The sequence below is a fragment of the Rattus norvegicus genome, chromosome 2, assembly GCF_036323735.1.
Source record: "Rattus norvegicus strain BN/NHsdMcwi chromosome 2, GRCr8, whole genome shotgun sequence".
Lineage (NCBI taxonomy): Eukaryota > Metazoa > Chordata > Mammalia > Rodentia > Muridae > Rattus > Rattus norvegicus.
This window is the reverse complement of record NC_086020.1, coordinates 112,271,347-112,295,758: the sequence shown is the minus strand read 5'-3', so window position 1 is coordinate 112,295,758 and position 24,412 is coordinate 112,271,347. Positions and strand designations below refer to the sequence as shown.

The 24,412-nt window shown below is 47.7% G+C and overlaps 1 protein-coding gene across 7 annotated transcripts in view; it reads left to right on the top strand.

The window, feature by feature from the left end:
• Fndc3b (fibronectin type III domain containing 3B) overlaps positions 1-24,412 on the top strand; it is a 306,006-nt gene that overhangs the window by 250,355 nt on the left and 31,239 nt on the right. For all 7 annotated transcript variants that reach the window (XM_063281559.1, XM_006232215.5, XM_039101977.2 and 4 more), the window contains 11 exons: positions 4,567-4,691; positions 5,780-5,954; positions 7,430-7,516; positions 8,997-9,135; positions 11,077-11,148; positions 13,190-13,308; positions 14,962-15,067; positions 16,287-16,459; positions 18,044-18,157; positions 18,461-18,610; positions 21,640-21,920. In XM_063281559.1, coding sequence (XP_063137629.1) covers positions 4,567-4,691; positions 5,780-5,954; positions 7,430-7,516; positions 8,997-9,135; positions 11,077-11,148; positions 13,190-13,308; positions 14,962-15,067; positions 16,287-16,459; positions 18,044-18,157; positions 18,461-18,610; positions 21,640-21,920 — 1,541 coding nt within the window. The remainder of the gene's footprint in view (positions 1-4,566; positions 4,692-5,779; positions 5,955-7,429; positions 7,517-8,996; positions 9,136-11,076; positions 11,149-13,189; positions 13,309-14,961; positions 15,068-16,286; positions 16,460-18,043; positions 18,158-18,460; positions 18,611-21,639; positions 21,921-24,412) is intronic.

Here is a 24,412-nt window from a genome sequence, read left to right as displayed (position 1 = left end):
CTAGTAAAGATTAACACTGCCCTCAGATGAACTCCGTGAACAAGCATGGGGCAAGCCCAAGTTTATGAACGGAAGCAAGCCAGTGAACCTGAAAGGCGGCCTTTCTCTTTGACTCCCAGGCTCTGGCAGTAAAGTCAGGTTAGAGCATGTCTGGGGTTAGTTCAGTTCATGTCAAAGTGGGTCAGCAACCTAAGAGCCATGTCTGCCTCACGATGTCCAGGGCCGTGGGCTTGGCTCCTCCTATTCATTCCTCCAGTTGGGATAAACTTATCTTTCATTAACTACCAAGAATAGGACGGAGCCTGTCTTCACATCCACTCCTCCAGATTGCTTGTGTTTGGCATAGCTGGTGCACCATGCCACTTTCCTGGTGCTGCTGGGAACTCTGCTAGACTATCTTCTGCACCACACCCAGGAGGGTCTAGAGCAGGACCAGGCCTGGCCACAGCTGTCCCGCTGTCTGGGGCTGACCAGATTATTGATGACGGCAGGATGAAAATACCTAGGGATATTACCCATTTCTATTAAGCCATTTTAGCAGGCAACTTAGCCCAGTCTGACTAGTTATGAAAAGAAAAAAGAGAAAGGGAGGGAAGGGAAGGGAAGGGAAGGGAAGGGAAGGGAAGGGAGGGAGGGAGGGAGGGAGGGAGGGAGGGAGGGAGGGAGGGAGGGAAAAGTCTCCTGAGTGAAGGAGGTGAAATAGTTGTCATGCAAGCTTGAGGACCTGAGTTCAAAACCAGGTTTAAAATGTGATTTTCCATTCTTGAGAGTAGGGAGGTAGAGAGTCCAACCAGATCAGTGAGAAACTCGGTCTTAAATCAGGAGGACAGTGCCTAAGGATTAACACCCAAGGCTGTCCTCAGGCTGTGTACGTGTGTGTGTGCGCGCACACACACACACACACACACACACACACACACACAGAGATATGTGCAACTGTACATGTATGAATATAAACACACGCAAAATACGTTTTCTAGGTAAAACACATCCCAGCAAACCTACCTCGCTTTAGATTTTGTTAGAGGAGGAAACACACCGTAGCTCATGTCCCTCAGAATCATCTGGAGACATACTTCTGCTGCATGTGAAAGCCATGATCTACATTATCTAAACCTCCACTGGCAGTGAAAGCTGTCAGAAATATTTAGTTTCTGATTCATTAGCATTCGTGTATCATTCCTTTGATTTGTGGGAATCTGTTGATCTTGTCTAAAGCAGTAGCCGATTGCCTGCCTCTGCCAACATAAAATTGTATTTGTTTGTAGATTTTGTTACTAACCAGGATCCCACTTGGTTTATAAACATTCCCCAAACTTATTGTACACTTTTGGAGGGGAGGTCTTTTACAAATTTTTTTGTGTGTGTGTGTGTGTGATTTGTTGGGTTTTTTTCCTGCTTTTTAACACTATTTCCTCCACCACTTCTGCATTCAAGCCACGTGGAAGCCAGGCAGGGTGGGCAGGCCAGTAGGATGCATGCATGCCCCTGAATTCAGTCACTAGGCCAGGGACCCCTCTTGGAACTGCAACAGCTTTTCTAAATGTCATTTTTTTTTCTTTCTAATGCCTGTGTAATATGAAGCCTGTCAGGTATGAATGCTTTCTTTCAGTCAGAAACTTTCTCTTGTATGAAATATTTTGATGGCCTTCCTGCTCTTGGATTTGCTTTATAATCTGTGACTTCTAAAAAGCTTTAATTCTTGATCTCTGAAAAGCTTAATTACCTGATCAAACTCAGCATATATTGTTTCTAAAATTTAATTCCAAGTTTAGTCAGCTCTCAATGTTTCTACATAGTCCTAGGTTCTACCTATATCATGGCACAATACAGAGGTTGTTATTAAAGAATGCTTGAGGGCTAGGGAGAGCTGAGCAGTTAAGAGTATAGACTGCTCTAGCAGAAGACCCAAGCTTGAGTGCCAGCACCCCCACCAGATGCCCCACGTCTGCCTGTAACTCCTGTCTCGGGATCTGATGCCCTCCTCTGGCCTTAGCAAGAACTGCAGTCACATCCACAAGCCCACCCTATGGAAAAGGAAAAGGAAATATGAAGGAAAGTTTGGTTAGATTATTTAAAGTGGTTGGCTTGCTGCTCTTTAAAGTCGGAGGGAATTTCTTGAGGGACCTAGGACATGTCCAGCTCTCTTGTGAGTACCATAGCCACACCCCCTTGAAAAGAGAAATCTACTTTCTGTTGATTAACTCTCCACTCGTTCTTCTTTAAGTCGTCGACAGAATGGCTTTTACATAGTAAAGCAAACCAACTATTAAGGAAAAGTCTGACATTTATTCACCAGCTATAGTTCTAAGTATCAGACATGGGCAACGGAGGCCAAACATAGAAGTAGGGAAAATGAGGCATTGAAGGAAAACCAGCACAGCTTTGGAAGGGAAAACAGCCTCATTGACAAGGTGTGTCTTTCTCTTGCCGTTTACTGTGGGTTCAGAAAGAGAGGAGGAAGACGGGCAGACCTCAGTGCCACTAAGATGAGTGTGAACACACAGAATGCACGTAATCACAGCAGCCAGAACTATGCTGATATGTGCATAAGCAGTTCTCCGTGAATAAGCCTACTCCATCAATCTGAGCATTCAAGGTGACAGTCAGTGGTGCCAGCAATGTACTGGCCACAGGATGTTTTTCTGTATCATGCTGGAACACGCTCTGCTCTTTACCCTCTACCTGTCCATCCTGCACCTGAAGTTATTTTGAACCCTTGACAAAATGAACGCTAAATCTTAAAGACCCTCATGGCTTCCATTGGAGACAGTGCGCTCTTGCTGGGGGAAGAGAGGGTAGTTGGATTCTAAACGGGACTTACACTGTTGGGATACTGTGTTTATGTTTAGTCTGTCTACTGTGGGGTGCTGGTTCTTAATTACATGTCCCCTGGAATGTGTTTTAGCAGTCTATATTCAGAGCCTGCTTACAGAAGAGATTCTTAAATTGGCTTAGGAGAAAGCTGCCGGCTTCCTGCTTAGGAAGTAATTGGCGAGTTTCAGACATACCCCGGGACTGTCTGGACCTGAGAGAGCGTTCACTCTGCTGTAGCTTTGTTAGTTAATATGTAAGATTGTTTGGTTTTGTTTTAAACAGGGCCTTACCATGTAACCCTCACCGACTTCAAATTCCATAGGTAGACCAGACTGGTCCAGAATTTATGGTGATCATCTTGCCTGTGCCTCCTGAGGACTGGAGTTGCCAGTGTGCCCCACCATGCCTGGCTAGTGTGTTTCCTTGTTTTCATGATGGACCAATGAGATAAGATGCATTCCGAGTAGAAACACTGTTCAGAAAACCGATCATATGGATGTTGATGTCTCTGACCATGGCACAGCTTAAATGATCTTTTTCCTTAACTGTAGAATAGTGAGATCCCAACTGTAGGCCTGAGCCTAGAGACTTAGGCTATGCTCCAGCTAACTCAGGAGACTGGTGAGGGAGAATCGCAAGTTCAAGGCCAGCTTGAGAAGCTACAGTGACTCTGACTTAAAATAAAATGGAATGAGGGGATTGGGAGTGAGTTCAATCCCCAGGACATACGACAGACAGACAGACAGATACCCTATGTGACAGATTTTCTTTTTATACTGAAGAACTTGAAACCTCTTCTTAGAATGAATGATCTATGTGTGTGTGTGTGTGTGAAACCTCTTCATAAGAAACTTAGAATGAATGATCTGTGTGTGTGTCTGTCTGTCTGTCTGTCTGTCTGTCTGTCTGTGAAGGGTGTTATATTTAGGCATTCAACCAATATCCCAAGCTTTATCAAACAATGAAGTCCAAGTCCATATGCAGTGTTTGAGCTCCCTTGGAAAGAAGAAAACAGATGTGGATAGGATGATTCAAAGGCTTGTGACCAATGTTTAGGAATCAGTAAACAAACAGCTCCCCATGGCTGTAATGTGTGTATCCAGGGTTTGGGTCACTGTAACAGGAGAGAAGAACCCTGCTGGGAGTCCAGCTGCACAGATGGGAGATTGGGGGGTGAGGGTTCCTAAAAAGGCCAGGCCAGGCCATGCCAAGGTGGCGATCCGTGGCTCTCTCAGACTCTCCCACATTCAGTTGGCCATGGCCACCCACACAAGCGAGAAGGATCTTAGCGACCACATGGTTCTTCATCAGTCTGTGTCTGAAAAGACCTTTCTTATGCTGTAACCAAAGCCCTGTTAGAAGCATAAGTTTAAAGGGTTCTGGGTCTTGGTGGCCAATCTGTGTAGCCTTTGTGTTTAGGGTGAAGCTTCCCTGTGGGGTGCTTTATGTTCAACTTGGGTTCCTCTCTGGAGACTTCTGCCTCCTGTTGTCTTAATTCAACCAAACTGGAAATGTCAGCTTTCTGTTTAAAACAGTCCTTCATTTTCTTATGGTAATTTGATGTTTGTTTGTCTTTTTTAACAATTGTATGCATTTGGAAATGTCGAAGCAAACCCTCATTCATTTGCATGATAATTTTAAGTTTTTAAGTGTAAGAATCAATAAGCCTGATGCTAATAAACAGATACGTGACGGGTGCAGTGTTCTGGGTGACTCTCAGCTAGATGAACGGTCTCTGTGTTCTCCCAGGGAAAGAGGAACAGTGGATTCAGACAGTGTTTCTTTGGGGGCCAGAAGCACTGCAAGTTGACCAAGCTGTGTCCAGCCATGGGCTACACATTCAGGCTCGCTGCTCGGAATGACATCGGCACCAGGTATGGCGTCTCCTTTTCTTCTTACCCTTCAATCTCCATGGCGTGGTTCTGGCTGTCTCTCACACTGCCTGGAGCTACAAGGAAGCTGCCTCAGCACTGAGTACCTCTAAGAGCAAATCCTAAGGAAGGAGAAGGCCTCTGAGGTGACAGGCCATGCTGACCTTTTCTCAGCCCCACAGCCATGTTATGGAGCACACTAGAGGTCCTGAGGACTGAGGGGAAGGCTGCAGGAGAGCTTTGTAAAGGAAGTCTGCCCCTTCCCAACCCCTGTTCCTATTCTGCCTCGATTTTAATGGGCCTGTTCTCCAGAGCCTTCTTTTTCATTTGTGTGACTGTCGCTGGTACAAAGGGCTGCTGAACGCCAGTATCAAGTCACAGAGCCAGAGAAAGCCTGGGCTGCCTGTGCTACAGGTGTCTCTAGGCTGCGGAAGGAGTGACAAGCCACTCCTAACCTAGGAGCCTGTTGATTAGGGGCTTTGAAAATACATGTCTCAGTTCTTGCTGGGAACCTCTTGATCAAGAGAAAAATCTCTTCCTTTGGTGACTGCATCTTAAAGAGTAGGCCCTTCAGTGGCCCTAGCCTAGAGAACCTCTCTGAAACAGCACAGAGTTCTTAGAACGCCCTCCTCATGCCTGGAAATCCGTATATCCTAAGAGTTTTCTGACTGGAAAAGTTGGAATGATAAAGGCCTTGATGTTTGAGCAATCTTTAAATGAATTAGAAGCACCCACAGACTTGAAAGACTGTTGTGAAACTCAGGTTCATCAGCAGAGTCGCTTGTCAGTGCTTATCTTCATTTGAAGCCCCTGTGTAGCCACTGCTCTTACCTCGATAAATGCGGTGCCATGGTGTGCTTCTGAGGGAAATAAAATTGCAGGCTTCTCTCATAACCAGGCCTGCTTTTGTACGTGCAGACCATAGGGCCCAGTGGGGCAGGCACGAGTTCTGGTGGGCAATCTCCTGTACAAAGGATCCATTGCCACCACACACCAGCGAGGCTGGGTACAGTACAGGCGTACCCTCCCTCTTTTAAAACGCCAGAACTCCTGACACGGTCCTCATGTCTCCTGCACTCTTGCCTCTGCAGTGGTTACAGCCAGGAGGTCGTGTGCTACACATTGGGAAACATCCCCCAGATGCCTTCAGCACCCCGGCTGGTCCGAGCTGGCGTCACCTGGATCACACTGCAGTGGAGCAGGCCGGAAGGCTGCTCGCCTGAGGAAGTGATTACCTACACCCTGGACATTCAGGAGGACGAGAACGTGAGTCTTGCAGACTGTACACCCGCAGAGTATCACGACACCTTACTAGCTTCCTAATAAACTCAAGGCCACACTCCATTTCCGTCACAGCCATCATCCCTGTCCTTCCCAAACTCAGCAAATGGTTTCTGGTCTCTTCAGCTGGAGTCATCCATTGACCCCAGATACAATCAACCAGCAAATCTTCTTAAGCCTTCCTTCAAAATTACCCAGAAATCTGACAAACTTTACCGTCGCCACAGCTGAGGTACCTCTTAGGCCCAGCCTTCCTCTTGCCTTGAATGAGTGCAGCAGCCCCTCATTCATGCCCTAACATCACTCTGTGCTGTGCTGTGACCCCTGCCACACAGTCACAATCCCATGGCACCCGGCCACCTTGCCGAGGAGGCTCAGCTCTCCAATGCCTTCCCACCCACCCAGGGCCTATGTGCTTGGGTTTGTCACCAGCCTTGTGGCTTATACCGCTGTGCCCTGGCCTTGTATTTCCTGTGCCCTCTGCAGGGAGGGCCTTGAAAATACCTTTCTCACGTCCCCTGGCTCCTTCCTTCACCACTCTGTGGAACGTCTCTGTCCTGTGATGTGCCTGCAGTGGTAGAACTGTCTACGGTTTATGCTGGATGTGTGACTGTGAGCCACTGACCCACAGAGCTGAGTTTTTAACTGATTAAGTTTGAATCCCGAGAGCCTCACGTGGCTACCATACTTCATCAACTCATGCTGCCGTAGCAACACCTCAGGAGCTCCAGCAGCCTGTGTCTACCCCGTATGCCTTCCCAGCCTGCAGCACCGCACGGCATGCCTTCCGTTTATGTGTAGGGTTTTCCCTCTTAAATCGACTCTTCAGCTAATGTGTAAAATCCTGTGGACCAGGCTCTGAACACCTTTTAGCAGGGATCGTTCTCTTGAGCCTGGGAGGAGCCTGATGCACAGATGATTGCCAGAGCTGGAAGGAGGGGGAAGAGAGGGAGGGAGGGAGGGGGTAGGGAGCAAGACAGAGAAAAGAGTACTATAGAATGAATTTGTGTGCTCACCTGTATTGGTAAGGTCTACCCTGAAAGGAATATGTCCTTCCCCATCCAAGCTCTTCTCCCTTAGCCAGAAGGGGGCACCATGAGCTCAGGAGCCCGCCTGTCCCCTGTTGCACTGTTGTTGGCAATGTGTCAGCTTCCCAATCAACTGGCTTGCTGGTGACAAATTTATTGTTAAATAAAATGTTTACAGTGCTGTCGACTTTGTCATAGCACAGTTGACCAGAGCCAGGCTGAACTGCAGTGTGACAGGTGACGGCTGCAGTGTGACAGGTGACAGCGCACTGAGCTTTGGATGCTGCGCATGCCAAGGGCCTCTGATACTCTCTCAGCAGTGGCTGCCAGACTCCTGCTGAGGAGGAAGCCACCATATAAAGTCCCGGGCTCCTAGGAATCAAGGCCCTGATGTTAGGGTTCTAATGTCTCTCTCTGGTTTGGTCTTTCCAGGATAACCATTTCCACCCAAGATACACTGGAGAGGACCTAACCTGTACTGTGAAAAACCTCAAGCGCAGCACACAGTATAAATTCAGGGTGAGTCTTCCTGTGTGAGCGCTAGCGCCAACACTGTGATGTCCCCACTTACGGTTCAAATGGAGTCTGCAGGCCAAAAGGGGGGATAAAATAGACAGCACTTTGAGAGTAGCAGTGCACTATCAAAGACCCACCATATTTTAATTTGGAAATAGAGGTTCTAGGCGGAAACCCGTGTAAGAAGATGTCACAACGGGTTGTCATAGCAAGGATCTGTGCACCGCTGGGAAGACCCTGAGCTGATGCCTGTGTCCCTGCACCCACTGCAGATCCGCCCCTCCCTGGGTTTTACAGCTTGTACTGTCTTTCCAGCGCCCTCCGGCCTTTCTGCTCCTGTTGCTGCTTTTGTCTTCTGTGTCCCATCCCTTCCTCAGCTGAGGTTCTCAGCCTTCCTGATGCTGTGACCCTTTAATACCCCAACCATAAAGTCACTCCCACTGCTACTTCATAACTGTGATTTTGCTCCTCTTACGCACTTTCTGATGGTCTTAGGCAGCCCCTGCAGAAGGGGCATTCGACTCCCAAAAGGGCTGTGACCCATAGTTGAGAGCTGCTGGCTTAGGCGACCTTTGCTCATAACCAGTCACCACTTACATCACAGTACAGATCTATGTTGCAGCTACAGAAGTGCAAGCTGCTGCTTTGCTTTGCTCTCAATGCTTTTCCTTCTACACCACAGTCCTTCGTCTGTCCTATGCACGGCACCCAATTTCCTTGTGTGCCCTGAGGAGTCTCCGCCCTCCTTTCTCTAATTTTAGGGCTAAGTAATTTAATTTGGCATGTAGTCACTTCAGTATTTGTCAAATTATCAAGTGGAATGTTGTGACTGACTATTTGAGGCATATAATTGTTTCTTGCTATGCTAAAAATACCAATCTTGGCTCCTGGAACACAGCTAGCTGTACTACTGATGGTGTCCACAAGATGGCACTATCTGACTCTTCCATAAATAAAGTTCTGTCTGGTTTATCCCTGTGTTTTCTTTTCAGCACACAGCACAGAATAAATGGAAACTACTGGTTCTATATATAGTACCACTGCAGCGGCCATCTCCTCCTCCTCATCCTCCCCCTCCCCTCCTCTTCCTCTTCTTCCTCCTCCCTCCTCTTCCTCTAGTGAAGCACTGTCCCCCTCTATTCCAGGAGTTCCTAGAACTTGCTGCATAGCCTAAAGCCATAGGCTTCAGAGTTACCATCCTCTTGCCTCAACCTCCCTGCTTGTACCCTAGGCTTATATTTGTTCTTGGAAGGATATGCAGATGTCTTTAGCTGAAACCTACCTTTTGGTTTTATTTTTAATTGTTAATAATCAAATATAAGTAGATGAAGTAATCACAAACACTTAAATCAGCAGCCTAAAGAAAGCACACACGTGACTGGGTGGATATGTGTCAGTCTGTCCATGTCTAACTTGGCAGTGGTCCCAAGTCCCAGGAGACATGATAGCCCATAACCAACATGTGCTAACGTCTCCTCTGCAGCTGACTGCTTCTAATACGGAAGGGAAGAGCTGTCCGAGTGAAGTCCTGGTTTGTACAACCAGCCCCGACAGACCTGGACCTCCCACCAGACCCCTCCTCAAAGGACCCGTCACGTCGCATGGCTTCAGTGTCAAGTGGGGTATGTCTGTCTCCTGCCCTGCTATGGCCGTGACAAATCAAACACAAGTAGAAAATATCACCTCTGAGGGCTTTGTGCATCTGTTATACATGTGTGAGGACTGGAGGGGACAGCTGAATATTAGCAGGTAGTCAGACTTTAGTAGACCTCTTAAGGGACCAGTTTCAGAGTTACTGTCCTCTTGCCTCAACCTCCCTGCTTGTACCCCAGGCTTATATTTGTATCTCTTTTATTTCATATTTTCTATGTTACATTTTTCTCCTTTATTTTAAATGTTTTGTTAATTTGAGTTTGAGAATTTATGATAATTCATTCCTTAATAGCTCACTTTTAAAAAAACAATGAATTTTAATATAAAATATTTTTAAGTTGAGATTGGATTTCAAATCTAGATATGTAATCCTGAATAGATTTTTTTTAAATATACAAAATGTTTCAGTTATAATAAAATAGGAGACGTTATTTCTGTGCTGCCTGCAGTGCACCTGCCCCCTGCCCCCTCCTCTACTCGTGAGTTTCAGGGTTTTCAGCCCGACTGAGGTCACCTGGGAGGACACTGACATTCAGCTCTGCAGAGCATGGAGACGCATGTCACCGCGGTTGTAGCACTTTTAATCATGTGTAAAGCTGTTGGGACACGTGTGCTCTGCACTGATGTCCTGTGAGGATATGAATGAGTAGCAAGGGAAGGGCAAAGCAGGAAGTGTCAGAGTCGTAAGGGACTGAGCGCAGGGCACAGTAAAGCATCGCTCTTCCTTGGAGACCAAGTGTGCTGTGCTGAGGTTCCAGAGGGCTCTGACGTCGGTTTCTCTGGAGGACAGGGATAGGCTGTCCGGGCTGCCTGGGGTCCGCCCTGGCTGCCTGCCTCCCAGGAGCCCCCTTAGCTCTGTGCTGGGTTTGTCCTTATCACGACTACTGTACATGTTATTACTGAAGTGTGTGTGATAAATGCCCACCTGGGAAGAGAGCTCCACAAATCCATGTAACATCAAGGCCTGGGAAAGCCCCCTCCGTGTGCAAGGACGATGAATTCTTTAGTTTGACAAAAATCATTCTGCCTGGTATTTGTATACTCACAAAGCAAAGCCCTTGCAGTTAGACGTGTCTGTAGACCATTGATCCAAGGTGGCATGGGGCTCTGCAAGCAGACCAGGCTGTCCCCCCAGGGTGCCCGGTGCAGGTGCTGATTACTGTGTTCTGCATCCAGACCTGGGGAGGTAAAGTTTGCTGGGTAGAGAAGTGAGGTAAGATGGTTACTCCATTCCAACATTTAATTATTTTGTCAGTGCATTTTTTCTCTACCCTTTTTCTTTTTTTTTTTTTTTTTTTTCGGAGCTGGAGACTGAACCCAGGGCCTTGCGCTTGCTAGGCAAGTGCTCTATCACTGAGCTAAATCCCCAACCCTTCTCTACCCTTTTTCAAAAGCATCTAGTTGCTCATAAACATATGAAGTAAGAATAATAAAACAAGATAAATACCTGAATATTTCAATTTTCCATAAAAGTCGCCCATTCTTAAAGAGCCACTTCAGATTTCTCCAGAGTTGCCATTTTTAGGAAAATCATTCCTCCTGTCAAGTTTTATGCGTGTTTCACTAAGTCAGTGCCAACTCTTATTTCAATAACCTGAAATAGCAGCTTGATAAAATTCCGTTTCTTGACATTGAGGGGGCCAGTTGGGGGGAGTCATACCTGTAATCTCGGTACTGGGGTCAGGGTGGGGTACTGACACAGGAGCATTCCCAAAACTTTGAGGCCAACCTGAGAGAGCAATGCTGTCTCAGGAAAAAACTTTAAGGGGCAGGGTTCTTGAAAATGATGAGTTGTGCTTTTTGGCCCACTTCCAGTGGAAGGCTGATTAGTGGCTGTCCTTTTGCACTCTGTAAGGATGCTTACCAGTGACACCCAGTGCCCTCCTCACTAATGTTCACCTACTCTGCAGATGCTCCAAAGGACAACGGTGGCTCAGAAATCCTGAAGTATCTGCTGGAGATCACGGACGGTGCTTCTGAAGGTGACACTTTGGAAACTGTATTACACAATGCCTTCCCACCCAGAGTCCTCATCCTGACATGGTCAGGCCCTCTGCAGTAGCTGCAGCAGCCATTAGTTCTAACAGTAGAGCTAGTGGTGTAGTTAAGCCACACCAAGCATTGGCATATCTGTCTATCTCTCCTTCTGCCTATTTCCCTCCCTCCCTCCCTCCCTCCCTCCCTCCCTCCCTCCCTCCCTCCATCCCTCCCTCCCTCCCTCCCTCCCTCCATCTAACTGGAGTTTGATTGGCAGCTAGTTTCCCTTCTTAAGCATCCTCAGCAAGCTCTCTACAGCCAACTCTGCCCCTAAGTAGGGTTTTGTCTTTCAGACACCACAGTTCATTCTGCTTGAAGTACCCATTTTTGACAAGCTAGTGTTTGTTTCTGTTTTTGTTTCTATTTTCTATGTTCATTTTGAAACAATGGTCACTCATTAATAGAGAAAATGAACTTGAGGCCTCCCCCTGAATGCCACACACTATCTGGGAATTACCAGCAGTGTGTCAGCAGTCATCTGCCTGGCATCCTGGCCCTGCCCAGTGACAGCCACATCATAGTGTGGCCCCGGACGTGTGTCAGACTTCCAGAACACACTTGGGCTCTGTTGTGACTCTGGAGTCAGAGTTCTCATCAATTGTCATACTACAAGTATTAAGATGGGGCTTGCCAGCAAGTGTAATGGCCTGTGTTGAATCCCTGAATCCCGAGTGAAAGTGAGTAGAGAGAACCAGCTCCCAGACCCGTGTGCCGCAACATACATGACTGTGCACATGCACCCTCACCACACATGCAGCAGTAATTCAAACGGGGTGGAGTAAGGGAAGAAAAACTTCAGGGCCCATAGAAATTTCTCTTGCTTTTTCTTCCTAAAAACTCATTGGGCTTCAACATAAAAATATATGGTGGTCAAAACTTTCCAACATAACTAAATTTTTACTAATATGGCTTCTGTAATCATTACTTTTTTTTTAAAGTGCATGCATATGGCAAAAGAGAGAGTCACTGGGAACAAGTGGAAATTGTCTCTAGCTTGTTCTGACCCCACGGCCACCTGGAGGTAGGGTTGTTTTTAACCCTGTTAGGTATTATTTTACACCAGAAAGAGGAGAATTCTTTGAGATGGGTGTAGCTGTTCTTAACATAAAATCAGTTTCTGTACTAGAGACCGTATTTAATGTCTAATTAAGACGAGGAGAGGAGTCAGCACCCCCAGTTGCTTACTGAGAAAGTGAAAGTCCGCTTTCCGCTGCCCTGGCTCTCCCAGGCAGTGACTCAGTGCAGGAGTAGCTGCTGTTTTACACTGATAGCCTGGCCAGAATTCCCGGTTCCCGTGGGCTCTATACTAACTGGGACCTAATAAGGCACAGTACCACAGGGCAGTAATAAATGTCTAACAGGCCGCTGAAGGGATTTGTGGAGGTTACTCTATGAATAGGATAGGGTGGGCATATTTCCCCTCAAACAGCTCTTGTAGGAAAAGGCTTACAGGGAGTGGTCAACTGGAAATGGCATCAATGGGAGCTAAACAGTGAGAGTCACCCCTGCAGCCTGCTGCTGATGCGGGCAGTGGAGGACAGCCTCCAGGCGCTTCTCCCACTGAGCGTCAGCCTCCGGGGGCACCCTCCAAGTATCTCACCACTGGTCTCTCACCCCCACCACAGCTTCATGCATGGCCTCCCTAGACACAGCAAGCCCTTACCAAAGACCTCTGTCTGTAAAGGGACTCATGGCCACCCTCAGAGGCACCTGCTGCATAGCTGGCCCCGTGGCCACCTCAGCATGGCTGAGCACAGCTGTGCAACATGATCTTTGTACAACTCCGATGGGATGTGGCTTCCCACACCTGACTTCGAAGCCAATGGTGTTATAGTGGACTATAGGAAATGCCTCTGTGCGATTCTGTGTCGGGTGATGCCGGGCTGCTGTGGAAGCCCCTTGGTGTTTTTGTCTCAGATGCTGTCTCTAACAGGGACTCTCGTGCTGTTACAAAAGGCCTAAACTTATACACATCTCATTTTGCAGCTGGTCAGTGGGAAGTGGCCTACAGTGGATCAGCTACAGAGTATGTCTTTACCCATTTGAAACCAGGCACTTTGTACAAACTGCGAGCATGCTGCATCGGTACCGGTGGGCACAGTCAGGTGGGTTTATCAGTGTGACAATGGAAATCTAGATCAAAGTGGGAAGTGTCCGTCAGTAATGCAGAAGAGGTTGCAGTTTTAAATGTTTCTCGTTGATGTGGCCAGCTTTAGTATCTCATCTGGCTGTGAAAAAGTCTCGACTTACAGGGATATAAGAAACATAGGCCTGAACCCTTCTCTGCACATTCTGATGTGAACAGGCCATGTGTCACTGACTTAACCCTTCCATGACCTTGATGTAGTTACGTAGGGCAGGTGAAATTAGTTAGGATTTGCATTAACCAAATAAAGGAGCTCTCCATCATTTCAAGGAGGGAAAAGTGAATTTAGAGTCAGGATCAGACCTGCCTGGCTGTACTGGGATGGTACCGCATCTGTGAAGGTCCCTTACTGCCACCTGCTGGGAGACTCTTGTAAAGACAGGATAAATCTGATGAAGTTGCTTGCACTTCTGCAGTTCAGTAACTCCCTGTGCAGGGCCAGGAGGCAGCAGCCATGACTTGTCTCTGTCAGAATGGCTGTAGACCAGCCAGGTGGCACTCCAGGGACTCGGTTTATGCCACACGCAATGCTAACAGGTTTGATGTAATCTAATCAGTGCACACAAAGTACTCTAGAGACGAGAGTCTGGGGGTCTTATTGACATCGTGAGAGAGGTACTGTGCTAGAAGTGTTGTTTTCACTGTAGACAATTTGAAACCATTAATGGTGAGAGAACAAGAAAGAGAGATGGTACCTAGTAAGCCAGTAGCAGATTGATAACATTTTCCTGAATTTTACACATACACAAGCATTCTGCCCATGTGTGTCATAGCAGTTCCTCAGTGTCTAGAGTTTCGTCTAGACAGAAAGACACACACATGCACGCGCACGCGCACATACAGGATAAGAGTCCAATTAGAACACATATAGAATCAGTTAGAAAATGTATAGAGTCCCGGGGGCTGGTGGAATGTCTCCCTGTTGGAGTAGATGCAGACTGAGGCCATAGTGCATCAGTGGTACCTGCCTGTGCATGGTTGGGCAGGGCAGCATATGCATCAGGTGGGGACATACGGTCTATTTCCCACACATGGTGCCCTGGAAGGAGCTGGCGCTGTCTGGCTCCATCTTGTTTCCTCGATTCTCTTACAATGGTCAACTTTCACCCCACCAGTTTCTGCAGAGTAAGATCCTACAAAAAGGAGGCCCAGTCACTTTAGCATTGGCAGATCTGCTTTAAGAGCCAGGCTCAGTGGGTAAATGCCCCCTTTACCTGCTGTTCTGCTCTCCCTGTGGCTGCCCAGCCATTTAGAGTATCATTCTTAATTCTGTCCGGTTGTTGTGTGTTCTCTTGAATCCTCATGAGGGTCTTTCTAATGTTGCTGTAAAGGAAAATAAGAATGCTTATGGCAGGCAAATAGTCGGCTCTAGTAATCTGACATCAGAGAGAGCTGCCTTAGGTATAACCACCACTATGTGCACTGAGAGCCCACACTTCCACATGCAGACAGGCGTGGGCCCTCCTGAAGACCTTAATGCATGTCAGCACACACACTAGTGTGTAGTTCCCTTTGGTCCCATTCACAATTGTGGGATAGAATTAGCCTGGTAGATAAGGTGTGAGCGATTCACAGTAACTAAGCAATGGTCTCTCCGGTGTTTCTCCCACAGTGCTCTGAAAGTCTCCCTGTTCGCACACTAAGCCTTGCACCAGGTCAGTGCCGACCACCGAGGGTTTTGGGTAGACCAAAGCACAAAGAAGTCCACTTAGAGTGGGGTGAGTGAACAAATCTTCACGTTGGCATCGACCTGGACAGTGGGAGACTGATGGCGCTCTGCCACTCAGCTCCAAGGCTTCGTTCAGAAGCTGTGTCACCCATTGATCATGTTCTCTATAGCATGGACTGTGGCTCTCTCATCCCACAGCCTTCTAGGCTCATCTTCCATGCCTGACAGTGCTGCACTTGCTGTGGCCACCCTCACCATTAGCAGCCATGTTTGTAGAGAAAATTCCAGAGTAGCCTGCCTGTCTGGGGGTTGTTCAACATGTAAAGAAAATGTGTCTAATTTAGAGATTAAACCAAGAAATGTTTCGAAGAGCAGCATCAAGCTCCTACTCTCTGCGGGCTCTGGTATTTTCCTAGCCTTGCCTTAACACCACTTCAGTTGTGCCAACAGCCTACCAGTGTGCACATCGCAAGTGCACATGTGTAGAACACGGGCAGACATTGTGGCCACACTTACATCTAAAGTGTAATAAAATGGTGTGTGAGTTTGAGGTCGTGTAGACTTAGCAGGATGTGTGACTTCAAGTTACAGATATTTTTCTTTCCTTCCTCCCCATTATTAACTGTGAAAGGTTGTCTGGTTCTCCTGTTGTCCCTGAATTATTTGTAATATAATCAGGCATGTTTAGATGCATTTACTTTGGGTCCTTCGAATCATTCAGGAGCCTTTTCACTTAAACAGGAGGCTCCTTTTGTAATAGAAACTCAGGGACACGTCACTTAAATATTTTGAACAATAACAGTAGAAAACCAAATGTAACTCAGTCAAGTAGGAATCCAGCACTGGGGCTGGAGAGAAGGGTCCGGGGTTAGAGCACTCGCTGCTGCTGCAGCAGAGAAGCAGGTTCAGTCCCCAGCGACCGCGTGGTGTCGACCGCGTGGTGTCTCTCACCACCTTTAACTCCAGTCCCCAGCGACCACATGGTCTCACTCCACCTTTAACTCCAGTCCCCAGCGACCGCGTGGTGTCTCTCACCACCTTTAACTCCAGTCCCCAGCGACCGCGTGGTCTCTCACCACCTTTAACTCCAGTCCCCAGCGACCGCGTGGTCTCTCACCACCTTTAACTCCGGGCTCCGAGGCTTCCGGGCCTTCTTCTGCCTCTACACATGGTGCACACTCATGCATGCCCAAGCACTCATACCTGAATAAAAATAAAATTAAAAAATCCAAAAAAGTGTTCAAAGATGAAAATGTTTTTGTCCTCAGATGTGCCTGCGTCTGAAGGTGGCTGCGAGGTCTCAGAGTACAGTGTAGAAATGACGGAACCTGAGGAGGTAGCCTCAGAGGTGTACCACGGGCCCGAGCTGGAGTGCACCGTTGGCAACCTGCTTCCCGGGACGGTGTACCGCTTCAGAGTGCGGGCTCTGAATGACGGAGGGGTGAGTGTGCCTCGGCTGCCAGTTAGAGCACAAGGTGCAACTCCTCAGCGGTGTGAGTGTCACTGCCTGACCACTGTCCAAGTAGATAAAACAAAACCCTCATCTGCGAATCGCTGGTATCACGCTGCTCTGTGGGCCCAGCACTGCCAAGTTTGTCTCTCGTTCTTTCTATGAAGTGTGTGTGTGTGTGTGTGTGTGTCTGTCTGTCTGTCTGTCTGTCTGTCTGTCTGTGTGTGTACCTGTGTGTGTCTGTATGTATCTCTGTGTGTCTGTGAGCATTTTTGATAAATCATGAAAGAATTTCCTATTCTTAGTAACTTCATTTGTAAGAATCAGAGCTTCTGATTAGTCCTGCTAAACATTCCCCAGGGGAACTGGGCAGAGTGAGTCAGGAAACACTTGCCGTATATGAGTTAGAGCTCAAAACCCACATCTTTAAAAGCTAGGCATGGGGAGTCCCACAGAAACCCCAGCACTGTGAAGGCAGAGACAGGATTGCTGGGCCTACTGGGCCTACTACATGAGCTCCAGCCTGGTCTCAGGAAAAGAGGGGGAAAGGGACTGGGAAACAGATTGTCGCCTGCCCTCCTCAGGTACGTGTTCCTGTGTGCACACAACCTTTGAGTATTATAGCATATTGTCTATGCCTGAGGATGCTTTGTTCTAAACAAGTACGGCGAAGCCTGGGGAGGAGGCTGCTTACTTTTTTAAAATCTGATTCCTCTAAAAACCCCATGGTTCTCTGGTTCTTTCTTCTGCTGTCTTGTTCATTTAGTATTTGGGGGTCAGATCAAAAGTTAAGAGGAAGTATGTGGTCCACAGAGGAACTGACTTTTGTTTTCTTTGAAGTAGCAGAGTGATATGGCTTTATGGGATATGAGGGGGTGAAGATGAGGAACAGGCTGCCCACGAAGAGTGCAGAGATGGGCAGAAAGGTGGGACAAGCTAATGCCAACATCTCCTAGAGCCTCAGTGAGTGCATAGATGAATATCATGAGAGCTGTTACATTTCACTAAGGATGAAACTTACTTTTAAAGAAGAAAAAAGCCAATTGACAATCTAAAGAAAAAGCACGTGAGGCCCAAGGACATTCTGACAATCTGTCATAGCAGCGTCGGTTAGCTAGATCTGGTGGGCCTCTCTGTAAACCCCAGCGTCAGGACACTGATGCAGGAACACCGTAGGTACAAGGCTAACCTAGGCTACATGGGAAGACCTTACCTCAAAGTACTGGTGGAGGGTAGGGGAGGCCAGCAACCAGAGCAAACGCCCATGATGCCATGATGTAATAACTAGCTTTCTTCATGTCCTTGACTGAGTGATCCTTACTCCTGATGTCTCATTAAAGGAAAAGTGTGCTAACTTCTTCATCTTTTTTAATAAAAAAACAGACATATATAATAGATGTTTACCTGTCCAGGAAAGATCAGTAGTTTGTCCATATACTTCTTAACGTAAAAAACATTAGCTATTTTCATTCAGTTGCGTTAATGATACTATTGACCTTACCTTTAATTGTGCCTTTATATGCACACACATGCAGAGACCGTTCTGACATGTGAGCACGTGTTCTTCTCTTTCAGTATGGTCCCTACTCTGATGTGTCAGAGATCACCACTGCCGCAGGACCGCCTGGGCAGTGCAGGGCACCGTGTGTTTCCTTCACGCCTGATGGATGCGTCCTGGTGGGTTGGGAGGTGAGTCTGCTGCCCGTCATTTCTGTTTCTCCTGCCTTTGCCCCCAAATATAAGCTGTTAGGATGTCACAAAGCCAAAGCATGTGTGTGCATGTGCATGGCTGCATGCGTGTATACGTGTGTTCATGCGACTTTTGTCTGTATACAAGAAAATCTCGTTTTGACAGTTGGTTGTGTCATTTCCCGTTGTGGAAGTGGTCAGAGTTCAGAGTGGTCTTACCTTCCCTTTATGGGTACTGGTCTATCCTGGAGTATGGTGCTCTCATCTCAGTGAAATGACTAACTACAGACGTCTGCCCTGCAGAGCCCTGAAAGCCCTGGTGCTGACATCTCCGAGTTCAGGTTGGAGTGGGGAGAAGACGAGGAATCCTTAGAACTCATTTATCACGGGCCAGACACCTGCTTTGAGATCCGAGATCTGTTGCCTGCTGCACAGTATTGCTGCAGACTCCAGGTAGGGACACTCCGACTCCACTCCCTTGAGAAAAGCAGCTGAAGACCATGGAAGAGGGACACAAGGGGAGGGGGTCCTCTGTGGGGCTGGGCAGATGGCTCCTGAGGCAGAACAGTGCATACCACACAAGCATGAAGACACAAGTTCAGACGCCCAGCGGACTCTCGACAGTTGGGTGCTATAGTGCGTGTCTTTCCTGTTGCTCTGACAGGATGACCTAGTAAACGCAACCAATAGCGGTTTGAGCCACTGTAAGGGAGAAAGGGTTAGTCTGCCTCACAGTTTAAAGTTACAGTGCAGCCGCACAGCAGGCATGGAAGGCAGCCGCACAGCAGGCATGGAAGGCAGCCGCACAGCAGGCATGGAGGGCAGCCGCACAGCAGGCATGGAGGGCAGCAGCACAGCAGGCATGGAGGGCAGCAGCACAGCAGGTTTTGTAAAAGGTGACTTAAACATTTTTTGTTTTGCTCAGGAATTTTTGTCTGTTCCTTGATGATATTTTAATTAAGAAGTGCCATAGGTCAGTGCTAGGCCTTGGATTTAGTCCCCAGCCACCCCCAACCATGCACAGACAGAATCCTGGGATATAAAAGAAAGAGGGCTGGAAATGTGGGCAGGTCTGAGTTAGGTCTGGGTTCACAGTGCTGTCCCAAGGGTACTCTGCAGGTCCTTTCTGCCTCTAAACTCTTTTCTTTTTAGATTTTATTTATTTTTATTTTATATGCACGAGTGTTTGCCTGCCTGCTTGTCTGTGTACCATGTGTATGCAGTACCCACATAGGCCTGAAGAGGGACTACAGTTGCAGACAGTTGTGAGGTACTGCATGGCCCTGGCAACTGAACACAGGTCCTCTGGATGTACGGCTGGCTGGCATGCTTACCCGCAGAGCGGGCTATTTTTCCAGCCCCAGTTGGCAGGTTTTTATTATTCTTGAGTAAGTGAAATGCAGGTTCTAGAAGAAGCATGGAAAGACCTGTGCAGATATTATTTTTTTTCCTGTAGCTCTTCTGTGAGCCTAAAACTAGCTCACAATAAGGAGTTTAGAAAAATTGGGGAACTGTTGCTCTGTTGTGGTTTTCCCGTTGGAAGTTGAGGTGCCTAGTGTTGACCTGTGTGGCTTTCCCAGCACTTCACCTATTAACTGTACTGTCTGGACAGCTGCCCAGTGGCTCAGCATTACCAACCCGTCTGATCGCTGAGGGACCCGGCTCTGACCACAGAGATGACTGTACCCGTTAAATGATGGCCTGCAGCTCCGAGCTGAATTCCCACTGTGAAAACCTCCCTTCCCTTCCACTGCCAAGAGCACCCCCAGCAGCCACACAAGGCTTCAATCTTCAGTACAGCAAAAGAACAGCAATTAGATTAACTCTCAAAATACAGATTCTTAAAGTAATTTGTTAGGTTAAAGTTCTGTGGGAAAGGCCAAGGGGCCGTAATAAAACAATACTGTCTCAGAACATTATCATACAGCTTTAGTAGGGGTTCATGGGAGCAAATGTCCCTAGCCTGTCTTTTGTTTGGGGGCTCTGTTGTTCTTTAGTTAACAAGTGAAAGAACTGTGAGCTTTGTTTTAGGCCTTAAAAATTGAAATTTGTCTCCCTAGGTTTTCCGTTTGTGCTGATACATTCTCAGGAGTAAATGAGACTGGCTTTGATCGCCTTCATTTCTTCTGAAAGACGTGTTTCCTTTCTCATGTGTTTGCATGTGTGTGTGTGTGTGTGTGTGTGTGTGTGTGTGTGTGTGTGTGTGTGTGTGTGTACATAAGTGCACGCGCACACATCAGACATCTCTAGTGCTTGCTGAGGCTGGGAGTCGAATCTCCTGAAAGCAGAATTACAGCAGACGTGGGTGTTGGGCATCAAACCAGTACCTTCAACCACAGCACCAGCTGTCCAGCCCTGGTTTTAAGAAAGCTTCAAAGTTGTATTCTTTGAAAGACAAAAATACTTCTATACCATTTATAGAGTACATCTTCCATATCAGGCTCTGTTTGAGTTGTCAGATGTTACAGTGAACCAGGCACAAATACATAAACTAGTTAGCATTGTGTCGTGATGAAAATACAAACAAAGATGGGGAGAGGACAGGGAGTGACTGCAGGTTGAAATGGGATGCTCAGCCAGAGGTTGTAGGGTCATCTGCGATGACTGATGTCAGGGAGAAAGGCCTCTGGACGTGAGAAACAAAGGCACATCGTGAGTGGGCATCATGAGAGAATCCAGGAGCCAGAAGAGCCAATGACAGTAAGAGCAGTGGACAAAGATGGCCAAGTGCTGTCGGGTGTTCCTGAGGTACCGTGATGAGCAGCACATAGCGTCTCTCTGTGCTCTTGTGATACTGGGCTTGCATTCTCATTCTGAATAAGACGGAATCCATCAAAAGGGTTTAAACTAAAAGCCAGCTGCAGGGCATCCAACTCCCTCCTCGGACACACACACACTAATAAAAATAAAATTGGAAAACAAGATAAGTCCCGACTTGCATCTAATCTGTGAGTGCAGGCTCTAGGGCAGAGGCTGTCAGATACCAGGGAGGGTCATCACATTAACTAGAGAGAAGGTGCTTGGGCTGGCATGACTTCTGATACTCTGCAGGGCAGAGCATGGCTACGAGAGGAAAGCAGGTGTCCCCAGGCACTCTAGATTGCACCCCAGCAGCCTGGAGGGTAGGGAATACAATGGGAGGTGCAGTGGGAAGAATCACTCTGCCCCAGACCCTGTGTCCACTCTGTGTCTGTGTGCCTTGTACTGACCTGGGAAGAGTCAAGCAGTAATGGATCTGTGATGCCAACTGAGTGTGCACAAGAGATGTCCCCAAGCAACAGGGTACACATGCCACCCTGGACATCAGGGCAGAGGTGGAGAGCAGTTAAGGATGACCTCTGACCTTCAGATGTATATGCATGTACACGTGAACATGTATACACGTACACCACATATTAAAAAAAACTTAGCATTTGCTAATATGGAGGTCCCAGCATGTGAGATGGTGCGTCGTGACTTGACAACACTCTCCTGTTTTCCAGGCCTTCAATCCAGCAGGCGCAGGGCCATATAGTGAGCTCGTCCACTGCCAGACACCAGCCTCTGCCCCCGACCCTGTCTCCACTCTGTGTGTCCTGGAGGAGGAGCCCCTCAGTGCCCACCTGGACTCACCCTCTGTGTGCCTTGTACTGACCTGGGAAGAGCCGTGCAGTAATGGATCTGAAATCATTGCTTACAACATTGATCTGGGAGACACCTGCATTACTGTGGGCAATACTACCACACATGTGTTGAAGAACCTCCTTCCCGAAACTACATACCGGTGAGTGAAAAACTGCTGTCAAAAATTGGTCCATGGCAGCATCAGTTCCAGGGCTGAAAACCCTGCATTCCAGCCATTCCTTTTTAACTTATTAAAGGGACTGAATGAAATATAGCTTAAGAGTCGGTGTTGCTTTTTACCTACAGTAAGTGATACTTTCCCATAATTCATAGCTACTGAGGGAGAATTTCACCTCACATTTGAGTCACTTTTCCTCCTGTGTCCTTGGTCTTCCCTTTTTGCTTCATATAGTCTCATTGTGATTCATGTTGCTGCAGCCAGCAGGACACCTCATGGGAGAGAGCTAAAAACTTTTCATAATGGAGTGTGGCCCAGAGAGGGAGGCCCTGACTTTCAGCGCGTGCTTCACTGAATGCGCAGGTTATTGGGTTGCACGAATGTCAGCTCAGGCTCTGGTACTTGTCTTCGTGCCAGGTAGTCCCTGTTGGCCACCTTTCCCTGTAAGAAGAGACCAAGGTGATCCCGGGGCAGGTAGCTAGTAAGGTACACACGAGGGAGTGTTGAATGCGCACGGCTGAGCTGCAGCTGCACAGCAGGTTTCCAGCAGTCCAGTCATGTTAAAATTATCTTCCAACAAAACTCGCTTCCTGGGGCTGGGGGTGGCGAAAGGCAAGCAGATGGCATCGCTGCTTCCGGAATCTGTCATGTCTTTTATGTCTTCTGCGTGCCTTCTCGTATTCCTGTCTGAGTCTGCGCGTGCGTGCGCGCGTGCTTTTCACAGCAGCTACAGAACTCCCTTTGTCTGCTTTACACACTGCTTGTGCTGAGCCTCTTCTTGACCACAGTGTGCCTGACAGGTCTAGAGAGCTCTGGAAGACCTCGAGGGCTCGCAAGTGACAACTCTGGAGAACAGGTGACCAACAGCAAAAGGAGTGTGGTAAACAAAGACCCACGGGGGTGAAAGAGGAAGCCCACAGTCCCATGGGGTCACACAAATTACAATAGGTGGTGTAGTCAGATCTGAGTGCGACTCGACACAGAGCCCTGCTTACACGCATGCAGCCAAGCAATCTGCGCTTAACCATCAGACACGAAAGCAGGACCTCCAGTCAGCACTGAATGAAGAGGAAGGGCTGGGGAGATGGCTCAGGAGTGACGTGCTTTCCTCTGGAGCGCCCGTCCATACTGTTAGAGGAGTCCACTCCACACACGTCCATACTGTTAGAGGAGTCCACTCCACACATGGCTGTGTAGGGCTAGGTTTCAGAAACAACTGTAGCAATTATAGTAAGCCCTGGTAATGACTACTTCAAAAGAATCTAAGGACTGGTTAACTTTTCCCTCACCTTTTTCTGTCCCATAAATTAGTTGACATACCAGTAATAAGATCACCATGTATAATAAGGCTTAGGTAAAGAACTTGGGAGATGAATTTTTTTAATATTTTTGTTTTAATGTGTGTGTTGCCTGCATGTATACCTATGTTGCCATGTGCATGCTGTGCCGAATTTTTTTAATATTTTTGTTTAATGTGTGTGTTGCCTGCATGTATGCCTATGTTGCCATGTGCATGCTGTGCCCAAGTATCCCCTAGAGTTTTAGACAGTTGTAACCCTCCATGTAGCTGCTGAGAATTGAACCTGGATCCTCTGGAAGAGCAGCCGGTGTCCTTAACCACTGATCATCCCTTCAGCCCTCTTTCTTTGTTTGTTTGTTTGTTTGTTTGTTTGTTGAAGTATTGAAGTTCCCCCTGGTTCTCCCCGGGCTAGAGGCCTTCGTGTAGTAAATCTGCTGGCACAGAGAGATGAGTTTTAATAGATCCATCTCTTCCCTGTTGCTGCTGTTAGAACTACCATTAAGGCTTGCTGGCACAACCCATGTTTGAAATTGACTGGAATTAAAAAGCAATTTTTATAAGTATTACTTTTAAGTTTAGAACTGTATTTGAAATTGAATTTGTGTTTTGGATCGAAGAGGAAAAATGGAAGCAGCTTTGCTTTGCACATATCCTGCCAAGTAGAGTCTCAGACCATAGCTGAGAGAGGCTTGGGGTCGCCTGCCATCTATCGCCGCTCCTGTCCAAGGCCTGAGCAGCTCCATGACTGGGCAGTAGTCCAGCTCTGGCTCCCCGGGGGGTCCAGACCATGCCATGAGCTTTACCAAAGCTCTCTGCATGCAAAGCCACTTCCTGTGGCCCTGTCTTCTCCAGCAGTGTCCTGAGTGCCTTCTGAGGTGGCTGTGCTAGTACCCCCAGAGGCTTCCACGAGAACAGGCAAAGGGTCAGCAGGCCTTGCCCCAGGCCCAGAGAGTAAGGGAGGTGACCCTGACTCAGAAAATTAAGTCCTGAAATACAGGACACTCTGGCCATGTGTGCATCTTAGCTCTGATTTTTCTGTGGGGTGAGTGACTCCATGGCGGCACACTAGAAAGGGGCCCAGATACGGGGAGAAGGAAGCCTGTGGGCACGGGATCAAACACACATGCGAAAAGTAAAAGGGAAAACACCAGGAGGACAAAGTTGGGGGGACGGA